We start from the raw sequence: 18,745 nt of genomic DNA, 5'->3' as shown, positions 1-18,745 counted from the left end.
CAATTTAAGAAGCCTTATTTAGAGCAAAAACTCCTCATACCTGACATCAAAATGAAGTTTCTTAACCTTTAGATTATGAGATTACTTATTCGGCTGGATCACAGGTCCAGAAGAAAAAAAAAGAAGTCACAGGCTTTTAGCATTTTTCCCCTTGAAAACAAGAATTTCCTTTATTGAAAAGGTAAAGCGATTGGGAGAGACTGCATTTCATAAAAATTTACTCAGATGGAAAGTCTGAGGTCACAAGTGAAATAAGATTAATAAAGCTGGCAGAGTTACCAGTGGACTGCTAATGTTCAAATAAGATTTCTCTTCCGCAGCCAAGCCTCAATGCTTGATTTACAATCCAGGGATCTTAACTTGATTCTAATATTTTTGGCGTCAGTGGAGCAGAGGGAAAAGAGCAATTTGGAAGCTTCTGGTGCCTGTGAACTGAATTCTTATGTAAAAAATAGGGGGGGGATTTTTGTTGAGATTTTTTTCTTTTCAATTTCTCTATTTTCCCCCCCCTTTTTTACACAGTTATTTTTGATGCTGCACTGTTAGTTCTACAGAGAGAAGAATGTTCTATTATAAAACTCAGCTGTGACTTCCAGTTTGGTTTGTTGGGAACTGTTCTCCACTTACTGTGAGGCAGGGCTCTTTTCCCCTTCCACGCCAATCAAACTGTGCTGGGCAGCAAAACCAGAAAATAAGTAAAAAGCAATGCCTTAAAAATCTACAGATCTTTCAAACTGATATACAAGCAGACACCACGAAATCCTCTCAAGTGATCAAAAGAGAAACAAAACACACACTAAGTGAACTGACAACCAGCACTTCATCCGTGATGAGCCACAACCGCATTTTCCATTTTTTCATTTGTTTAATCTCAATTTGCAAGAGTCTCAGACCAGAAACACCATTCACAGAACTTAAAATCGAATAAAACAGTGACTGTCAAACACTGTATCCTTATGAGGGATGTTCAGACAACACTGTTTTTCTACGTTACAGAACTCAAGTATTTTCCAACGTTTTTCTTTCAGAAGCTATTACAGGTTTTTTTGCATAAATCTGGCGTAGCCTGCATCACGTGGCTCTGGCACTCTGCCATTTTATGGTGTGCTCTGTGCTGGATGTATTACATTCTACATTAGTTGTTTAAAATGGAGCCCGCTCAAGGAAATATTAGACACGTTTCTTTCAAAAGGCCATTTACTTCCTGCTGTGTTTCCTGGTGATCAGCAAAGCAGACATGAAATTGAGATTAACCTAGACTTACACACCAGTGCGTCAGTTAATTAGGTGGCAGGGAACACTGCATGTATCTTACTGTACCTTGATAAGGCCTGCTGATGCCTTTTACAGCTCCTCCAGTACACACTGCTCTGTGACTCCACTGGCACCAGCAGTTTCACTGTATTCTGTGTCATTTTCTGAATTGCTGTTTTCCTCTATGCCAACTGTACCTTACAACTTGACCCTCTTCACATACTGTGCCATTCTCTCTAATAGGTCATTCTACTATGTGGGACTCCCAACAGCTGGCACAGCACAATGCAGCTCTATGTCCTGGAAGTCACTCAGCCATTATCATATGGACATGTTGAAGTCAAACAGAGGTTAAAACTGAAGGAGGGGGTGGTAGAATGAAAGAGGGAAGTGGGAGACTCCTGGACTGGTCATATCTCTTATGAAAGGCTTTCCATAAAACCACACATCTCTCTTACCACAACATTGTGCAATGTGTCAGCTGGCTAAAGCAATCCTACACCGGGTGATGCAGGGAGCCACAAACTGTAAGATTTAATTAGGATGCACCTGACTTGTAATTGAAACACTGAACTGACATTTAGGAGATCCAGGTTCATTTCTGCTTCAGGCTGGGGTTTCCCAAGCATCCTTCAGCAGATAAATTAGTACCACTTAATTCTCACATGAACAACGAAGTAAGAATAGGTCATCTTTGAGCCCATGCCTGCTTGTGCTCATGAATGGTGCCAAACACAAAGAACAGCCATAGCTCACTGCCACTGATAGTCACCTAGCCTCTACTATTTGTAAAGCCTGCCCTGGCAGCAGCAGTGCACCATCTTTGGTCTGAGCTGTGAACTTTGGGGACACTGTCTGGCCACATGCATGGACACAGCATGCAGTGATGTCGCACCGACCTCACATGACATCTTTAAAGTGCAACTCTGATAGCTAATAGAAATGCACCCATCTGCAATACACTCATTCATCATTCATTTTAAACAAGTTTTCCAAGGGAATAAGTAGCAAAATCTACGCCATTTACTGTTGCAATTTAGACTATCATGACTGAAATTAATAGTCTCCTGAGAAGATGAAAGGAAAATTGCCGCTGGCAGTCATTGTCTGCACAAGGGCTGAATGTACCAAAGCAGTTCTCAGGCAATGCTGGGTTTTGTTCTCCCTCAGGATGCACCCATATGGGAAGCCCAGGCTTTCCTGGAGTAGGTGCTGTGTGAGCTCTCCTGCCACAGAGTGCTAAAAAGAAAATAAAGACACAAAAATTCAGAGGAGAAGGAGGCTGCCAGTGGATGACAAGTAGTATGGTGCACTGAACGTCTACAGAAGCTGAAGGACCAAAAGAATACTGGTACAAGGCTTTCATGCCTTACATCTTAAGAAGAGCTCTCTGACTGAAGGATTGATTGCCTTCTGCAATATTCTCACAATTATCTTCTGACACAGAAGTCTGCCTCTGCCACACAGTCGGCCTGAAATCCACAGCAGTATGCATGCTGGCCTATCACTGCAAAAGAGGGGGTCCAAGTGGGGATGCAGGGATGATTGTGTCCAGAGCTGCTCGAAAGTCAGAATGACCAGGTAGTGAACTTCTGTTGAAGTCGTCATGCCAGAGGTCATTCTTGGATAAGAATGCATTAAATGGATGCTCCCCCCCTCCTTTTTCAGTTACTCAATCAATATTAACTGAAGCAATTTTATCTGAAGACCAGGCTGAAAGACTTCACATAGAGATGTTCCCACCATCTGAACAACTCACCATCCCACAGATTTTTTTTTTGTGCATGGAAATTAGGGCCCAGAAAAGAGGATGCAAACCTAGAAGATGCCAGTTAACCTAAGCCAATGTCCCAGGTGGCTGAAGCAATCAATAGGCATTAAAGGCAGAGGAAAGATCCTTTGCCCTGCCACACCACAGAGTCAACACCCAGTAGCCCACAGGCTGTAAATCCGTACCCTCCCTTTGCCTGTGCAGTAACTTCCCCACAGCAAACAGTAGCTCTGCATTTACCAGGTAAAATATTAATGCTAAAATGATTAAGCAATTGTCTTCCTACTGTGCAGGGAGAGCAGCACAACTTGTTTGAAACAAAGAAACTCAGCTTTAACTGTATATAAGAAAATAAATTCAGAAGTAAGTAACTTTCAGATAAGAACAGCAGAAGAGAGATGTTGATGGTGCAACAGACTGATAGCAGAACCTGGGGACAGCCAACACGAGTAGGGAGAATTATTTGGGATCTAATCAGCAAGACAGATGCAAGCCTTGGAGTGCAATTGTTTATGCCAACCTTGTATAAAATTTGAGGTTTTTTTTAAAAAAAGAATCCACCACCAAACACCAGAGTAAAAATGGTACGTAGGGAATGTTGTGTTTGAAATTATCTCTAATTCTGTTTCACGCTCTTGCTGTCTTGCATGTCTTTTCTTTGAACATGATAACCCATAGCCCTGGCATATTTATTACATATAGAAGTAAAATAAACAAAGGTAAAGGAATTTTCTATAGAAAACAGCAGAAATGCTTTTCAGGTCAGCTGCTGTTTTCAAATACAAGCCACAAAGGACATCAAAAGAGAAAAAAAACACCTTGTAGGCAATGTTTTATCTCATATTTCCTACAGAAGTTGCAGACTCCCTAGATACTAAAGATACCTTCTATTTTAAAGGCAAACAAATTATTTTAAATGTAACTGAACTGTAAATATTTATTAGGCCTTTTTTCCATTTGGTTCTCTGAATAAGAATGCTCCCATCCCAGTATTTCCTCTGAAATCTCAAGCCAGCAAACCCAACTAAAAATCAAATGTGGTAATTGTAGAAATATTCACAGTTGTTTGGGTTTTTTTTAAACCTTCCACCCCTGCCTTCAACCATCAGCATTTTGCCTAGTTTCAAACCACAGTGCTTGGGCCAGGCTGAAGGTAAGAGATACCTTAAGAGCAGGGAACGCCAACAGCGTTGGCCTGTCCACCTCATGTCAGGCAAAGCTGACAGTAAGCCTGCCTTGGCTTAAGCTTAAATTTCTCAGAGGAAAAAGCAGAAGACCAGACGAAGCGCTGAAGAAATCTCTCAGCCACGTTAGGGACGACGTTTTGACAAATGACCAAGCAAATTCAACCAACCAATCTGACCACTGACAGGGAACAAAGAAAAAGTAACAGGCTTGTCTACACAAAGAAATAACACCATGCATTCTGACTTGGGTGCCTTGGGCAGCTTGGCAGCCAATGCAACTTGGCGTATAAAACAACCCATGCCTCCTCAGCTAGTCACCCTGTCTTTCTGCTGAAATTACATCGGTGCTGAATAGCTCTTTATGGGTGCTATAAAACTAGTCTTTTTTCACCCCTCCTATCCTGCAGCTACCAATGCTCACTGGGATTACCTTCCAGTTGGGTAGTTTTTCCCCAGATCATGATATTACTGGCATACTATTAGAGCAAATGAATAAAAACCCGCAATATTGTTCATGTGCACACAAAGAGCAGCCTGTGGTATTTTATCCTGTCACACAGTAAATACTGGGATGGATTGAAATACTTCTGTGGCTGGTTAGCTCTGTGTCTGAGCTCTCATTATCAAATACCAAAGAACTGCTGAAAATCTGAGGCTGAACAAGGTACAGAAACACAGCTATGCTAATCAGTGTCCTTCACAGAACAGATAAGACTCTCTTCATTGGGATTTGCATCACCAGGCTTTTCTCCACATTTGCTGATGGTTAAGATGTATGTGGTCAGTCACTGGTGTTCAGCAGACACATGGTCCTTCAGTGAGCCACAGTAACTCAGCAGCAAGTGTCTGAACTTTAGATATTACCAAGCAACTCTTGCCAGCAGCAGCACCACCTGATTTGGTCCTCAGGTCTCTTACCAGATACTGAAGTCGCTGGCGTTCAGTCTCTGGAGTGAATTCTGAAGACATAGGAATGACTTCGCCATTTCGGATTATTATAGCCCTGTAATAGTAATAAAACAGCATCAGTACAGGAAAAAAAAACATGTAAAAACTACCCAGAAAACCACAGGGTACAGTCACTTTTATTCTCTTCAGAGTCACAGTAAAATAAAGCCATTTCTTTTCCACTGAAGTTGTCAGCAGACCAGGATAATAATTCCTATCCTACATCCTTTAGGCTGGATAACAAAGTGTATTTGTATATGCCAAGTTCATTTCACAGCTCACAAAAACATCCAAGAACAAAGGCAAGAGTTATTTCAGTTGATGTCTACAGGGTATCCTTATTAAGTGAAACGCAGACACCCAGAGGAGGTGCTGCAGAATCACTGATTGTAGAACAACTCTTTGCAGGTTTTAATCCCAGTTGTGGCTGACACTGTCTAAACTACTGGCTTCAAATGACTCATGCAAGCACTTTCCAGTTATTGATTGGTCATATGTCATGTCAGAAACATTTCTACTCCAGCAGCAAATGGAAATGGCAAAGCAAATCCTGTTTAACACAAATTTAACTAGTTACCTGCTGAAAGATGACAGGTAATGGAATGACTATAGATCAGCCAGGAGGTTTCACATACGCTTCTGCAAACGGCAGAGAGGAAATTCTCTCAAACACCTGCCTGTTGCCTCTTAATCTGCTACACTGCACACTAACCATGGCCTGATTCTTCCCTGGTGTAATGCAACAGAGTCACAAGAGGGAAAAATTTCCTCATTATTCCTAGTGCATTCTGTGGCCAGGTATTCACTCCAGAACTGCCTTTGCCTGTCTTCCCAGTATTTACGCAGCTCTGTAAGCACAGTAACGCTTGGCTTGGTGTTTCTCAAGAGCTGGATGAGCTATTTGTCAACCCACAGATTTTAATGCCTGTTTTGGAGGTGATTCTCAACCATCAGTAGATTAACTCAGTGTTTGGATAGTCACAGTGTACCAGCTCTCAATGTTTCACGGAATTTGGAGTAGATGAAACAACTGTCACTTGGACTCCAGTTTCTTTATATTTTAAATGGTCTCCTTCCCATCATATTTCATCCTGTTGATGTGATATTTATGTGCTAGCTTACTTCTCTTGATAATTTGATCAATTTGTTAGCATTGCTTCTATGCCAGGTGTTCTGATTGCATTGGAAGCACCCAAACATGGCAGGTACATGAAGACTGGAACCTAACCTCTAAATTAAAACAACACAAGCATCTTGAGAAAAACAGCCTGTGTACAAAGCAGCTTTGTAAAATCAGTGGCACTGGACAACCTTTTCCAAGCCTTCTGGATATGATCCTGGACTAAAATTTTTTCTGAATGATCATCTATTATTGCTAGTATGCAAAGGGAGGGAGCATTATCAAAGAGGACAGGAACTCTTCACATTTGAGATCCATGTGGCAAACAACTGGCTGGTACAGGACAGTGCTACTATGGGAGAGAGTGGGAAAAGACTCGAGTGACAAGGGGAAAACAGCTCTGCTTTGGCAGACAACAAATTTACTGCTCCTGGACTTCCAGCACTCCCTTGCAAATAAACCTACGCAGAAATTAGGTGGCAAGAGTACAACCTACCTACTGAAAGCTCCCACTGGTCCTCCACTGCTATAATTAAAAATAATACTGTGTGCTTGAAACAAGACAGACATGGTGGTTGTAACTCATTAATTTCTTAAGAAGAAGTTGGTGCAGAATTTTTGATGGCATTTTTTCCCCATTATGGGATAGGAATACATTAAAGGCTTACAAAAATGCCACTCCAATTAAAAATAAAAATTTGCTGAAAATTCTTCTTTTGCATTTCTGAGACAGTCACTTAAAAAAAATGACTTAAAAACTTCATGACCATTTTTCTGCTTTTATTTCTGCAGTTCCCAAGGTATTCAGCTTTGAACCAGACTCATTTACTCAAAGACAGTGGACAGCTTTTATAAGCTTTTCACATGTAATTTGACTCACTTGGGTAGACCTCCATTAAAGGAGACCGGGGGTTTAGCACAGAGTAAGTACTCTGGCAACAGTCTAGACCAGACTGATCAAAGGAGCTGATCAGACACTAACCAAATTTTACACACTAGTTTTAAGAGTCATAAGGGATCTACGGATCCTGTGCTTGTCTGAAAGAGCTTGTATAAAAAAACCCTGCACATTGATGTAACTGCTAGCACATCACGCTAATTTTTTAATTATCCTTTGCTTCCCTCTTTAATCACCATTTCACAGGAAATCCATATTTTAGAGATCCCTCAGACCAGTCTGGTGTTCACCTTTTTCTTTGTGCACTCTGACATATTTCCTATATCCATTGATAGCTATCATTCTCACCTCTATGGGTAGAATTGGGCCCTGAGGGGCTCACATCATACAAAAAACCAATTCAGAGGCGAGCGGGTCAACCTTTCATGGCTCAACTTATTTTCACTCAAAATCGCAGCCACCTGGGATGAAAGCACAACCCAGCAGAAAACCAGTAATCAGGGGGAGGAGTATTAAAGCAATGCTGTTGATACCTGATGGAATGGAACCTCAGTTTTATGTTTTTCATTAATGCTTTCAGCAGTTGGACTTTACTCAATTTGAAAGTTACAGTTGCTCAGAAGCATCAAACGATTTGATCCGAGGAACGAGGCAGCTCTAGATATGAGTAATGGGAGGGATGCAGACATACATATACAGGTCACTAGTCTGAATTCAACTCTGGTGGGCTCATTATCCTCTTACCAGGCTCTTTACCATTCCGCACCAGCTGCTTAGCAATTTCATAAGAGCAAAGGGTATTTCTGACAGCCTAAGTGACAAAACCGGAGACATTCGCCCGTCTCACTGGAGAGGTTGGGTGCGAAAGCCTGGCCCGGGAGCCACCCTGCTCGCTGGGATTTTCCCCTGTGATTGAACAGAGGACGGATCAGGCCCTAATTGGGTTTGGAAACTGAACTGCCCTTCGCGTGACCTCGCAGTGACAAGAGCTGCCAAGCACCAAGTGAAGGCTTTTCCCACCAAGCAACCTCCAGAGCCCTGCATTCAATAGCCCAAAGTCAATAACTGTTCACGGGGAAGGAGCCCGGCTGACGCGGCAGCCACAAACAGCCCAGCAACTGCTTTTAGACACCCACTCTGCACAGTCCTGCAGGACAATTAATTTTGACTTTACGCTTCCTAATGGACTAACAAGCAACAGTGCATTATGTGAGGTTACTGCTGGTACCACGCATGAAAGATGCATGTACATGATGGAATAGAGCTCTGAAAGCATTTAGCTCCCCACGCGTTTTGGAAATATGAATGTATTATTTTATCCCAGAATACAGCTGTCCTATTAAAACTGTCAGAAACAGCTACATAGGAAGCAAGAACTCAAAGACATGCAGTGCCTGGAGAACATCTGATTCTGCCATGTTTAATAGTGACATTTTAATTTCAGACACAGTGGTGAAGCACATTATAGCGGAGCCACAGGGCAAGCCTGCCAAAGGCAGCCGCACGATTCTTGTTTGCAGGGGACAAATATGTCAACGCTAACCAAATATTCTCTGATGACAAGTTTTCTTCAGACCCATACTCATTAGCTTACATCACCAATGAAGTAGTAATTAAAGCAAAAGTTTTTTTCTGGGAGAATAGGAAATTGACAGTTGCAGATCTGCAGCGCCTTGGTGCGTTGCCCTCCAAGCTCTATGGCTCTGATGCCCTCTCCACACAGCATCAGCCACAGCGAACAAACGAACAGCAGAAGCTGTTCTTACATCTTGAGGCTACTAAGAGGCCATTAAGTCACTTATTTTGGTCCCTACTAAAAACAAGCTATAGATTTCCCCAAGTCCTCTCCCCTCTTTTGAGCCCAGCTACCCAACTCCCCAACCACACAAACTACAGGATTGTATTTGCCCTTGCCCAAGAAAGTATGTTCACTAATCGAGACCTGGTAAATATTCACAGAAGAGAGGAATATATTGGAGGGAAAAGTCCCCAAAGCACAGCTGAAGTAGCCTAGAATGGAAGAAACGAGAATCTGATTTTCTATCTTACTCCTGGCCACTTCCCTGAGTTTTTTCTGATCCACAGAAGCTGTGCCCTGAACAACTGGGCGTGGAGCGAGAGACGTGCCAGCGCCTCGGCGCGCAAGGCGGGACTGGCAGTCACTGCAAATCCTGCAGCAGGCTACGGCCACTCAGTCACACGCAGGTGGAAAAGAAACACCAGGAGCTTACAAGGCTGCATGCAAATCTACAGAAAACACTACCTTTATCTTTTGGATTGACATAACTGCACAGTCTATGATGATCAGGTGAATTCACACAGAATATTAGGTATATGGTTATTCCCTATAATCAGATTGAACACTTCAAGGCTGTATTTGGTGCTTTAGCATATATCCCCCTCTAAAATCTATTACGAAGCAATACAAGGGTAAAAATCTGCCGCTGTGCTGTACTGCTGCTGTCATACTCTGCACGTAGCAACAACACTGGCTGAAGGAAAACATCAATATATCAATGGCTTTTGCATTTTTAATATAGATAAACCAGCCACCTCTCTCTCCTTGAGTCAAGCAGGGGTTGCATTTTTTCTTTTTTTTTCTTTTTTTTTAATCCCTTCCTCTTCTGTGGGGAAAAAAATCAGCTGAGAATTGCACAGCATCCTTTCCCAGTTTCTTGTGAGAAACAAACACTGGGAAACATACATTTTAGAGGAAGCTATTGTTGGTTACTCTCATTTAATCATACAGAGGAAGAAACACTTTAGTGAACAAGGTCAAAAGTGTAATTTCACTGCTGTCATGGGTCTATAGGGATTCTGGTTTTCAAAACAAAGAGGCATCTCCTACTGTTAGGAGTATTCAGGGGACACCCAGATTCTATTACACACTTTTTCAGCCAAAAATGATTTGAAACGCAACATTAAACTGCACACTTCTACAACAGAGGATAAAAATCTGGTAAAGGTGACAAAGAGAGACCGCTCAGAAAACCCTTTTTGACAGCATATATCAATTCCAAGCCACAGGGAGGATGTATCCATTTTGTCAGAAGGTGTTAAGCATTGTGGATTCCGGACAGATGAAGCAGAAGTGTCTGGCCTGTCTGAAGAGGTATTAGAAATGTGTCAATGGAAAAGAAAGAGGGATTAAAGTGACAGAAAGAATAAGGCAGGGTTTTGTTACAGTCAAAGGGGATCCAAGCAGTAAATTTTAATTAGGTGTGTCACAAAATAGCTGATAATAATAATAATTAAAAAAGTAGTAAATCCTAGAACTATGGAATCAGTCTAGAATATGCAAGAAACACCTTAGTGCTTAGAATGCATATTCCAAGACAGGAAAAATGGGGTAAGTGTCCTACAAGTGGGAATTTCACTGAAGGAAATAAACGTGGCAAATTGAGACACCTGCTTCTGGGTTTTTTAATGGTCTTTTATAATCATGGAAGTTTGCAGAAAAGAAAAAAAACTGATTGATTTATAATCTAGTGGAGCCGTGATAATCACTGATGACTTTTAACACATTCAGCCCTGGCACCTCAGTTTCATTTATTACAAACGGAATTACTCTCCCTTACACCCCCACGGACTCATTTCTCAATGTTTCTTTAGAAACCAGGTGAACAAACACCTCACTGCACTGTCAATAACCATGGAACTATAGTGCAAAGCCTTTAAATGATTTCTGTAATGTTATGAATTAAGGCAGGCTGGGGATAGTGAACAAACCATTACATTAATGTTTAGTTAGCATTAGGACAGGCCTCAGCGCTGACATATCCATCACTATAAAACTGAAGAGGTGAAAACAGCAAACTTGAGCAACACCAATGGAAAAAAAAAACCCAGCTGCCTCCCACCCGTAATACCCAAGACACATTTCAAAAATGCCCCAACTCCTACACAGCATCACAGCCAAGAAGAAAACAAGCAACAAAGTGGGGAGTGGGTAAGACCAATGAAAATTGCCTCTGCCCTCCTTTTCCATCTACTGCCACACGGGAGTCCTGCCACCCTCTTTTTTAACATGCTTTCCAACAGAAACCTTAGGCTGCCTATGGAAATATTGTGACAGAATAGAAACACTGGATCATATTTCTTTCAGCTGAACAAAGCTAACAGGAAGAGGGAACGCGCTCTCCCCGCTCGTGGCTCTTCCTGTGACAAGGCAGCCTCATGGTGCATGCCATGCTTAGCGTGGCTGCTCAGAGACATTCACTCACTCATCACTTGGGGGAATTTCAGCTCCCTCAAGCCAAGGTCTGCTAAGGTCTGCAGGCTGTCAGCCACCCCAGTTGCTCTGAGGGCCTTTTCCCATGTCTTCAACACCAGCATGGAGCTAGGCATGCTACATTGCTCCTGTGGTAAAATGAGAACCTCCTCCTGCCTCTGAAAAGAGCTGGTGAAAGAAACTATGAAATTTGGTCCCTGCAAGAAACCTGAAGGTTGTCTTTCAGAGGCACCCACAAGCACACAAGCTGCTCCTGTGCACACGTGTAGAGCTTTATGTCGCTTCCAGTTACCCAACTCATTCATATTTACATTTCTAATTCTTATTTAGTGATTCCTGTGTAGAAGGGCTCTGGGTATAATGAGACTGCTGGTATACTCTAAAGCCGCTATTCTGGTGGTCTGGTTTTACTAAATTAATTGTATTGTTTTTAATAAAAGATCACAAATGGGCAAGTAGAAGCTGTTTCTCAAAGCAAAATAATATTCATAGATTTCCACAGAAGGGCCTATTTCTCATCTACACTCACACCTGAGATCCAGTCGGCATCCTCCTTACTGCCACCAAAAATAATAATGGTCGGAATTTTTAGGTATGATCTCACTTTCCATCCCTTGTTCTCAACTAACCACTCAGAAAGCAGCAGTTAAAGGGATCTTCTCCTGGCAGTCTCTCTGTGCCCTACATATCGCATCCAACGGTGAGAAGCATGTGGCTGTCACCAACACCGTTAACTAAATTACTTCAGCTGTTTCTGTATCCCTACTCACTCTACAGTTTTAAATTAAATACAATACTGAACTTGCAGGTTGTCCACAGAGGACACAACCTGGAGAAGATGCATTGCCCAGACATTTTTGATTCTGGGAGCTGCATGCTTGAAGTTTTCAGTGCCTCTCTGGCGAGCTGCAGCGCCATCCCCATGGGTCTCTTTCCACAAATTCCCTGCCCTAGTTTAGGTCCTCAAGTGTATCGCTTGTCTGATGCAATCTAAGCACGGAGTTATTATTAGCAGTTGGCTTTTAACAATGTTTCATTTTAGGGCTAATTAAATATTTTTATACTCCCACCCCATCACTAATGGGATTGCACTGGCTATCTCTATGCAATTTTTTGTTTGTTTAATCAGGAAAGTAGCTTTTGCTACTGAACCAGGGGTGAGTTTGTATGTTTACCTAAACACTTCTAGGACTGTCTACTCTGGTTCCAGTAGCACTAAACCTAAAGCCAATGAACTAATATAAAATGTTCTGTAATTAATTGTGTGTACTTTCCTGTTGGTTTACATCTGAACACACTGATCTTCCAGAGAGGATTTCAGCTGGCAGCTAGGAAGCTATTACAATCCAGTTTATAGTGAGTTTATAGCGACACTGCTAGCACACAAAAACTGCCCACCATCGGTTCCAGCATCCTTAGGTTGGAGATTTGCTGCTCTCATGGGATTCATTTTGCCAGTGATGATTTCAGTGTATCCTTCATTTGAACACAGCCAAGTCCAGGGTTGCAATGATGAAACACCACCGCATTTTGGTATCATGGCTGAACAACATGCCACCAATTACCCAGGCCGTGCCAAGGAAATGAACAAAGAAGTGCAGTCACGTCTCTGTGGCCAGCTTTGAGCCTCAGGACTGGTATCTGTAGAATCAAACTCTTTCTCCCTGCTGTCCAGGATATCACATTCATCTCCAGGATGAGTTACTATGGCAACTAAACCTGGGCTTAGTGGATGAAGGCATCGCTGTGCAAGTCAGTGTTTATTCTGCCAGTAATATGGCTGGGATATGGCTGACCACGTAAGATGGAAAAAGCATGGGGTCCCCCCACCCCATCCCACTCTTCAGTGTCTTACCATTGAGGAAGTCAGAATGACTTTTAGTACCTAAAAGCATCACACCTGCTTTGATCTCAGCTTTTCTGTGTAACTCAGAAATGCAGGATGCTGGAACAATCTGGACTGAGAGGCAAAAGCAGACTGAAAGCCATACTCTCTGTTCACTCTGCATCAGTGAATTTTTACCCAAACCATGCTTCATTTGCCCGTGCAGAAGCGACACAGGAAGCCCCTCACTAAAAGCCCCAAGAACATGGCTCAAGCTGCTCCTGAAACAGAACAACCTGGGCTGCCTGGCAAGTTCACTGAATTCAGGGGATGAGTAAAAAAAGCCAAACCAAACCTTTCCAACTCATGAAGGACTGCAGCAGACCTGAAACATTCAAACCAGGCTGTGGTGCTCCACTCCTCTGGCCCTCCTTCTGTAGTACATACAGGAGCCAGAGGTTCAAGGTGCCCAGCCTGCTTGGCGTGCCTTGGTCCTGGCCTTGTAACACCGGAATGAAGAACCTGCAGGTCTGCGTAATGCAGTGCACTGGGTGACCTGGAAATCTGGCATACTGAACTTAAACCATGAGCTGTCTCTATTGGAGATCACAGACTCTTTATGCATTAGTAAAGTACTGGTAAAAAAAAAGTGATTAAAATTAGATTTGGGCATCCTTTGCCTTGGCACATCTTGCTGCAGACACTACAAGCTCTACAGGCTACACATACAACATACATAGATGTTATTACAGCAGGAATTCTTCCTTGACCTGTGTTTATATTCACCAATAAAAACAGCAAGGGAATTTTTACTTGCTCTGGAAGCAACCAACTTGTTTTTTGTCTGGCTTGTTTGGGTTTTGGTGGTTTGAGTTTTTCCTTTTCCTCTTTTTTTAAAGGCTTAAAACCTACGAGAATTGAAGACAAATCATCGCTCATGGACACTAAAATGAACTGTGGCTTTCCAATTTACTGACATTACTTGAATAGCCAAAATTATTCTCCTTCCTAATAGTCTGGAACATCAGGACTTGAGGGGTAGATGATGTCTGTATGTTTAGGACCAAAGACCTAACGTACCACTCATCGAAAATGCATACAGTAGTTTCAACACCTGCCAGATCACCATAGACATTGTTAAGGCATATGCTCTCCCAGGCAGAGCAAGAGTTTGGAGAAGAGGCAGGACATTTGTTTTGTCTTCAAAAGCCTATGAACATTTCCTGCCTAATTAATTATTTCTGCCAAGCTGGTATTCAATACGACATGTCAGTACCATGGAACTGATCATCCCCTGGATCATCAGAAAACATTCTTCTGAATCACAGGTTGGCAGGGGTTGGAAGAGACCTCTGGAGATCATCTAGTCCAAAAAAAAGCAGGATCACCTACAGCAGGTTGCACAGGAAAGCGTCCAGGAGGAATGTGAGTATCTCTGGAGTAGGAGACTCCACAGCCTCTCTGGGCAGCCTGTCCCAGTGCTCTGTCACCCTCAGAGTGAAGTGTTTCCTCATGTTGAGATGGAACTTGTTGTGTTCCAGCCCACTGCCCCCTGTTCTGTCACTGACCATCATTGACAAGAGTCTGGCCTCCTCCCCTTGATATGTGCCCTTTAGTTATAAGCATTCATCAGATCCCCCCTCAGACTTCTCTTCTAGAGGCTAAATAGCCCCAGCTCTCAGCCTTTCCTTAACGAGAGGGGCTCCAGTCCCCTTATCATCCTCCTAGTACTTTGTTGGACTCTCCCTAGTAGTTCCTTGTCTCTATTGAACTGGGGAGCCCCGAACTGGAGGCAGATGTGGCCTCACCAGGGCAGAGTAGAAGGGAGGATGATCCCCCTTGACCTACTGGTTGCTGTACTAAGCACAACAACTTATTTCTGATACAACACTTCTCATCCACATCTTAATGTGTTTCCTGATGCGCCTCCAAGAACTTCACCCAGCACAAAATCCTGCAGTATCTGAGGTTCCTACTATTCCTATCAATTTTGTGCTCGTGCTTCTCCCTGGAATGAGACCAGAAGAGGAGCAGAAGGGCATCCTGCAGGCCTCCAAGTCATGCTTCCAAGGAATAGAAGCTGGAGAATAGAGATGGGACTTGGCCATATCTCCTGAACGTGACTAAGATGTCACACTCTTTTCCAACATTTTCAACTAGTGAAATGCCTCTCCACTGCAGCTGGTGAAGGAGAATGTGTGTGGGAGACACTCGCTTCATCTTGAATTCAGTCTCTCCTGACTGCACAGGCTCCTGAGCAGACCAGGCTGAGGTTATCTGTTGCCTTGAAATGATCAAACAGTTATTATTTTCAAGAGATCCCATTGAAGAATTAATAATCTAAAAAGGGGCACACACACAGCTTGCCCAAAACACAGTCCCTAACTGTTGTGTTTTCCTTTTGGGAGGAATCTTTTGAGGACTTTGTAGGAATTTGAACTTCAGAGGGCAAAGAGAAGCCACCACGGATTGCATGGTTCCAGGGTGAAGAGGCCCTGTGTGTGGTTATGAGATTTGCAGCAATTTTTGTCACATCTTTAGGAGGAGACAGGAAAAGTATCACTTTTCCAAATACTGCAGATTAAGGAAACTCAGTAAGGGAGTGAAGTCCTTCCTCTAGAGACCTCCCAGTACTAAGTATGAAGCACAGTTGTTTACACAGACACAGCTGTAGGGAGACAGATGGCTTAGGCAGACCCTTAAGGAAAAAAAGGAAGAATATATCACATTTAGATTAGAAGATGGACAGTTAAGAAAATCAGAAAATTAAAGGTACTTAAAAGTACTGTAAACCAAAGACTGAAGTAAGCTACCTCTGTAATAATAACATACCAGAAGGCTTTTTGGTTCCCATCCTTACACAGCATTATTGCTCCTGGCAAAAAGTCACCCTGCTGGACTGCCTGGAGGAAGAGTTCAGATACTGTGAACCACAAGAATAGGTCAGAATCATCAATTCTGACTTCTCAGAATTTCTATTTAAGCTAAAGTGCCAGTCAGAAGATACATGCCTGTTTCCAAGTCCCTCTCATTTAATTCATAAGAGTAAATTAATCCCCCAAATTTGACTTCCTATGATGAGAACTATACACGAAGGAAGGAGGTGACAAGCACCATGACACTGAAGAAAAGGAAGTACAAGTGTACTGAGAGTCAATACAACCAGCAAATTTGGAAAGAACAAAGTAGAACTCAATTTTCAATTCACTATTTTATTATACTGGGAAAAGCTTGTGTTATAAACACACTCTCCCACATCATGGCACCTGAAGCACCAATGAAGTTGTTTAACCTGCACCCAGATGGAAGCACCACAGAAGCAGTCAGTTAACAAGCTCCCATCACTTACCAACACTAAATGCTTTAGCATTAATTATGCACTTGCAAAAAGGAGGAGAAAAATCTACTCTGGACATGAGGATATATGTTCAAGCATAGTGTGAATATGGCCCTGAGAGCATAAGCACAGGGAAGCAAAACCAAGGAAGCAAAACGCTGATTAAAAAAGCTGACGGAGTGTCCTATTTCAGCTGGGATAGGGTTAATTTTCTTCCCAGCAGCTGGTATAGTTCTAGGGTTTGAATTTAGGGTGAGAATAACGTTAATATCACACTGATGTTTAGTTGTTGCTAAGCAGTGCTTACCATTAAGCCAAAGACTTTCCAGCTTCACAGGCCCTGCCAGTGAGGAAGCACGAGCCTTCCACAGGAAGGAGGGGGCACAAGAAGCTGGGAGGGGGCACAGCCAGGACAGCTGACCCCAAATGGCCGAAGGGATATTCCATAACATATGATGTCATGCTCAGCATATAACCTGGCTGGGATTACATATAAATTGGCTGGGGAGGGCTGTGGCCCAGGATCTAGCTGGGCATTGGTCAGCAGGTGGTGAGCCACTGTTCTGTGCATCACTTGTTATTCAAGAATAACAACAGCAATAATCATTCCTTTTCCGTCTAATAAACTGTTTTCATCTCAACACACAATTTTGTGTTTGGTTGGGCTTTTTTTCGATTCTTTCCCCCATACCACTGCGGGTGGAAAGTGACTGAACTGCTGCAGGGTTGTTTCAGCTGCCGGCTGGGTTAAACCACAACATGAAGTAAAGAAAAAAATCCAATCACAAAGTGATGAATCCAGTCTGCAAAGCCTCTGAAACATCAGGCTCTTCACTTTGATCCCATCTTCTGCCAATAAATCAAAAAACCCAAAAACTCATTTGCAGATTTAGTGGGTGTTTCAGGGGTCTATGCAAAAGCCAAATCAGCTTGTGGTGTTCTGCTTCTTGTACAGTGATAAAAGCACTGCTACCCTCCACAGCTCCAAGCACAGCACAAAATGGCAGCGCCCTGCAGTCTCCAAGCAGCTCCTTAGCCAGACAACATGAAAGACAGAAGAACACTCCTGCCAAGGATGGTTAATATGATCATACTGCATTACAGTCACTGCAGCGATATCGGGCAAATGTTATGTTGCATGAGGCTATGCAATAATTGGGCAGTAATCAGTAAAACATTAAGTCCCTGTTTTACTGCTGCTCCATCACTAGCGATAAAACAACATCCTAATAAAGAGCATAAAACTAAGAAGAACTGAGATTAACAAGGTGTGTTATGGCAGTTTAGACATAAAAGTCATTTTAGCAATATAAAATTGAACAACACTATTTACAAGAATGAGCAGAGAAGATTTACTATTCCTTATTTTTAAAAAAGCAGCTATTGCAAGAGCCTGGCCTAGTTATCATAGTGTGTGTGTCAAACTGGTAAGCAAAGCACAGGACATCAATGCTCCCCAGAAAAGCACTATATATTGGATAGCTAACTACAGCACTATCAGTCCCTAATTAGATAACCTTGCATGGACAATGCCAACCATTGAGAGGAAAAAGAGAGAGAGAAACATTGGAAAAAGCTTTGGCCAACATTCAGGCATTCATTTTGACTGCACAAGTAAGTATATTTATGGCAGAGTCCAAGAATGATCAGACAAGCCATTAGAGAATGAAAGCGGCCTCCCTCCAAGTTGTTTTTATCAGGCTCTGAATACATCACCTCATTTTTAGTAGGGTTCTGGTATCATGTGCAGTTAACGTATAATTATTACAGAACTGTGATTGCATCGTTAGCAGAAGTTTAATTATATCATTGACATTAGTGATGCCATAACATCAAGCTCAATAATAGTTCATAACAAAACCTACAATTAGCACAATTTTTCCTCCCTTTTACACCAACCAAAAGTGTTCAGCTTGGAGGAAGCCTAATAGTCCATACAGAAGTGAGCTAGGGCTGAACCTGAAAGGATTGCTGGCTGGTAATTTAGTAATATGGTAATTAAAGTCTTTTCATGATGTAATTACACATCAACTACAAAAGGACAGCTGCTATACAATACTGCCAGGGTACGTGGCATGAAATGATTAGATTTGAGAAGCTTTGGTGGTTAAACTGAATACCACAGACATAAGTCTGAGGTATAGCTGGCACTGCACAGCACATTATTATTCAAG

General features: G+C 42.4%; 1 protein-coding gene across 1 annotated transcript in view; it reads right to left on the bottom strand.

The window, feature by feature from the left end:
- Window positions 1–18,745, bottom strand: part of PPM1H (protein phosphatase, Mg2+/Mn2+ dependent 1H) — a gene marked incomplete at its 5' end in the record, with an annotated part of 136,579 nt that overhangs the window by 31,710 nt on the left and 86,124 nt on the right. The window contains one exon of the mRNA XM_084275047.1: window positions 5,131–5,215. Coding sequence (XP_084131173.1) covers window positions 5,131–5,215 — 85 coding nt within the window. The remainder of the gene's footprint in view (window positions 1–5,130; window positions 5,216–18,745) is intronic.

Source organism: Gallinula chloropus (assembly GCF_964237585.1).
Source record: "Gallinula chloropus genome assembly, chromosome: 1".
NCBI classification, from domain to species: domain Eukaryota; kingdom Metazoa; phylum Chordata; class Aves; order Gruiformes; family Rallidae; genus Gallinula; species Gallinula chloropus.
The sequence above is the reverse complement of the archived record's forward strand: the minus strand, read 5'-3'. Positions and strand labels throughout refer to the sequence as shown.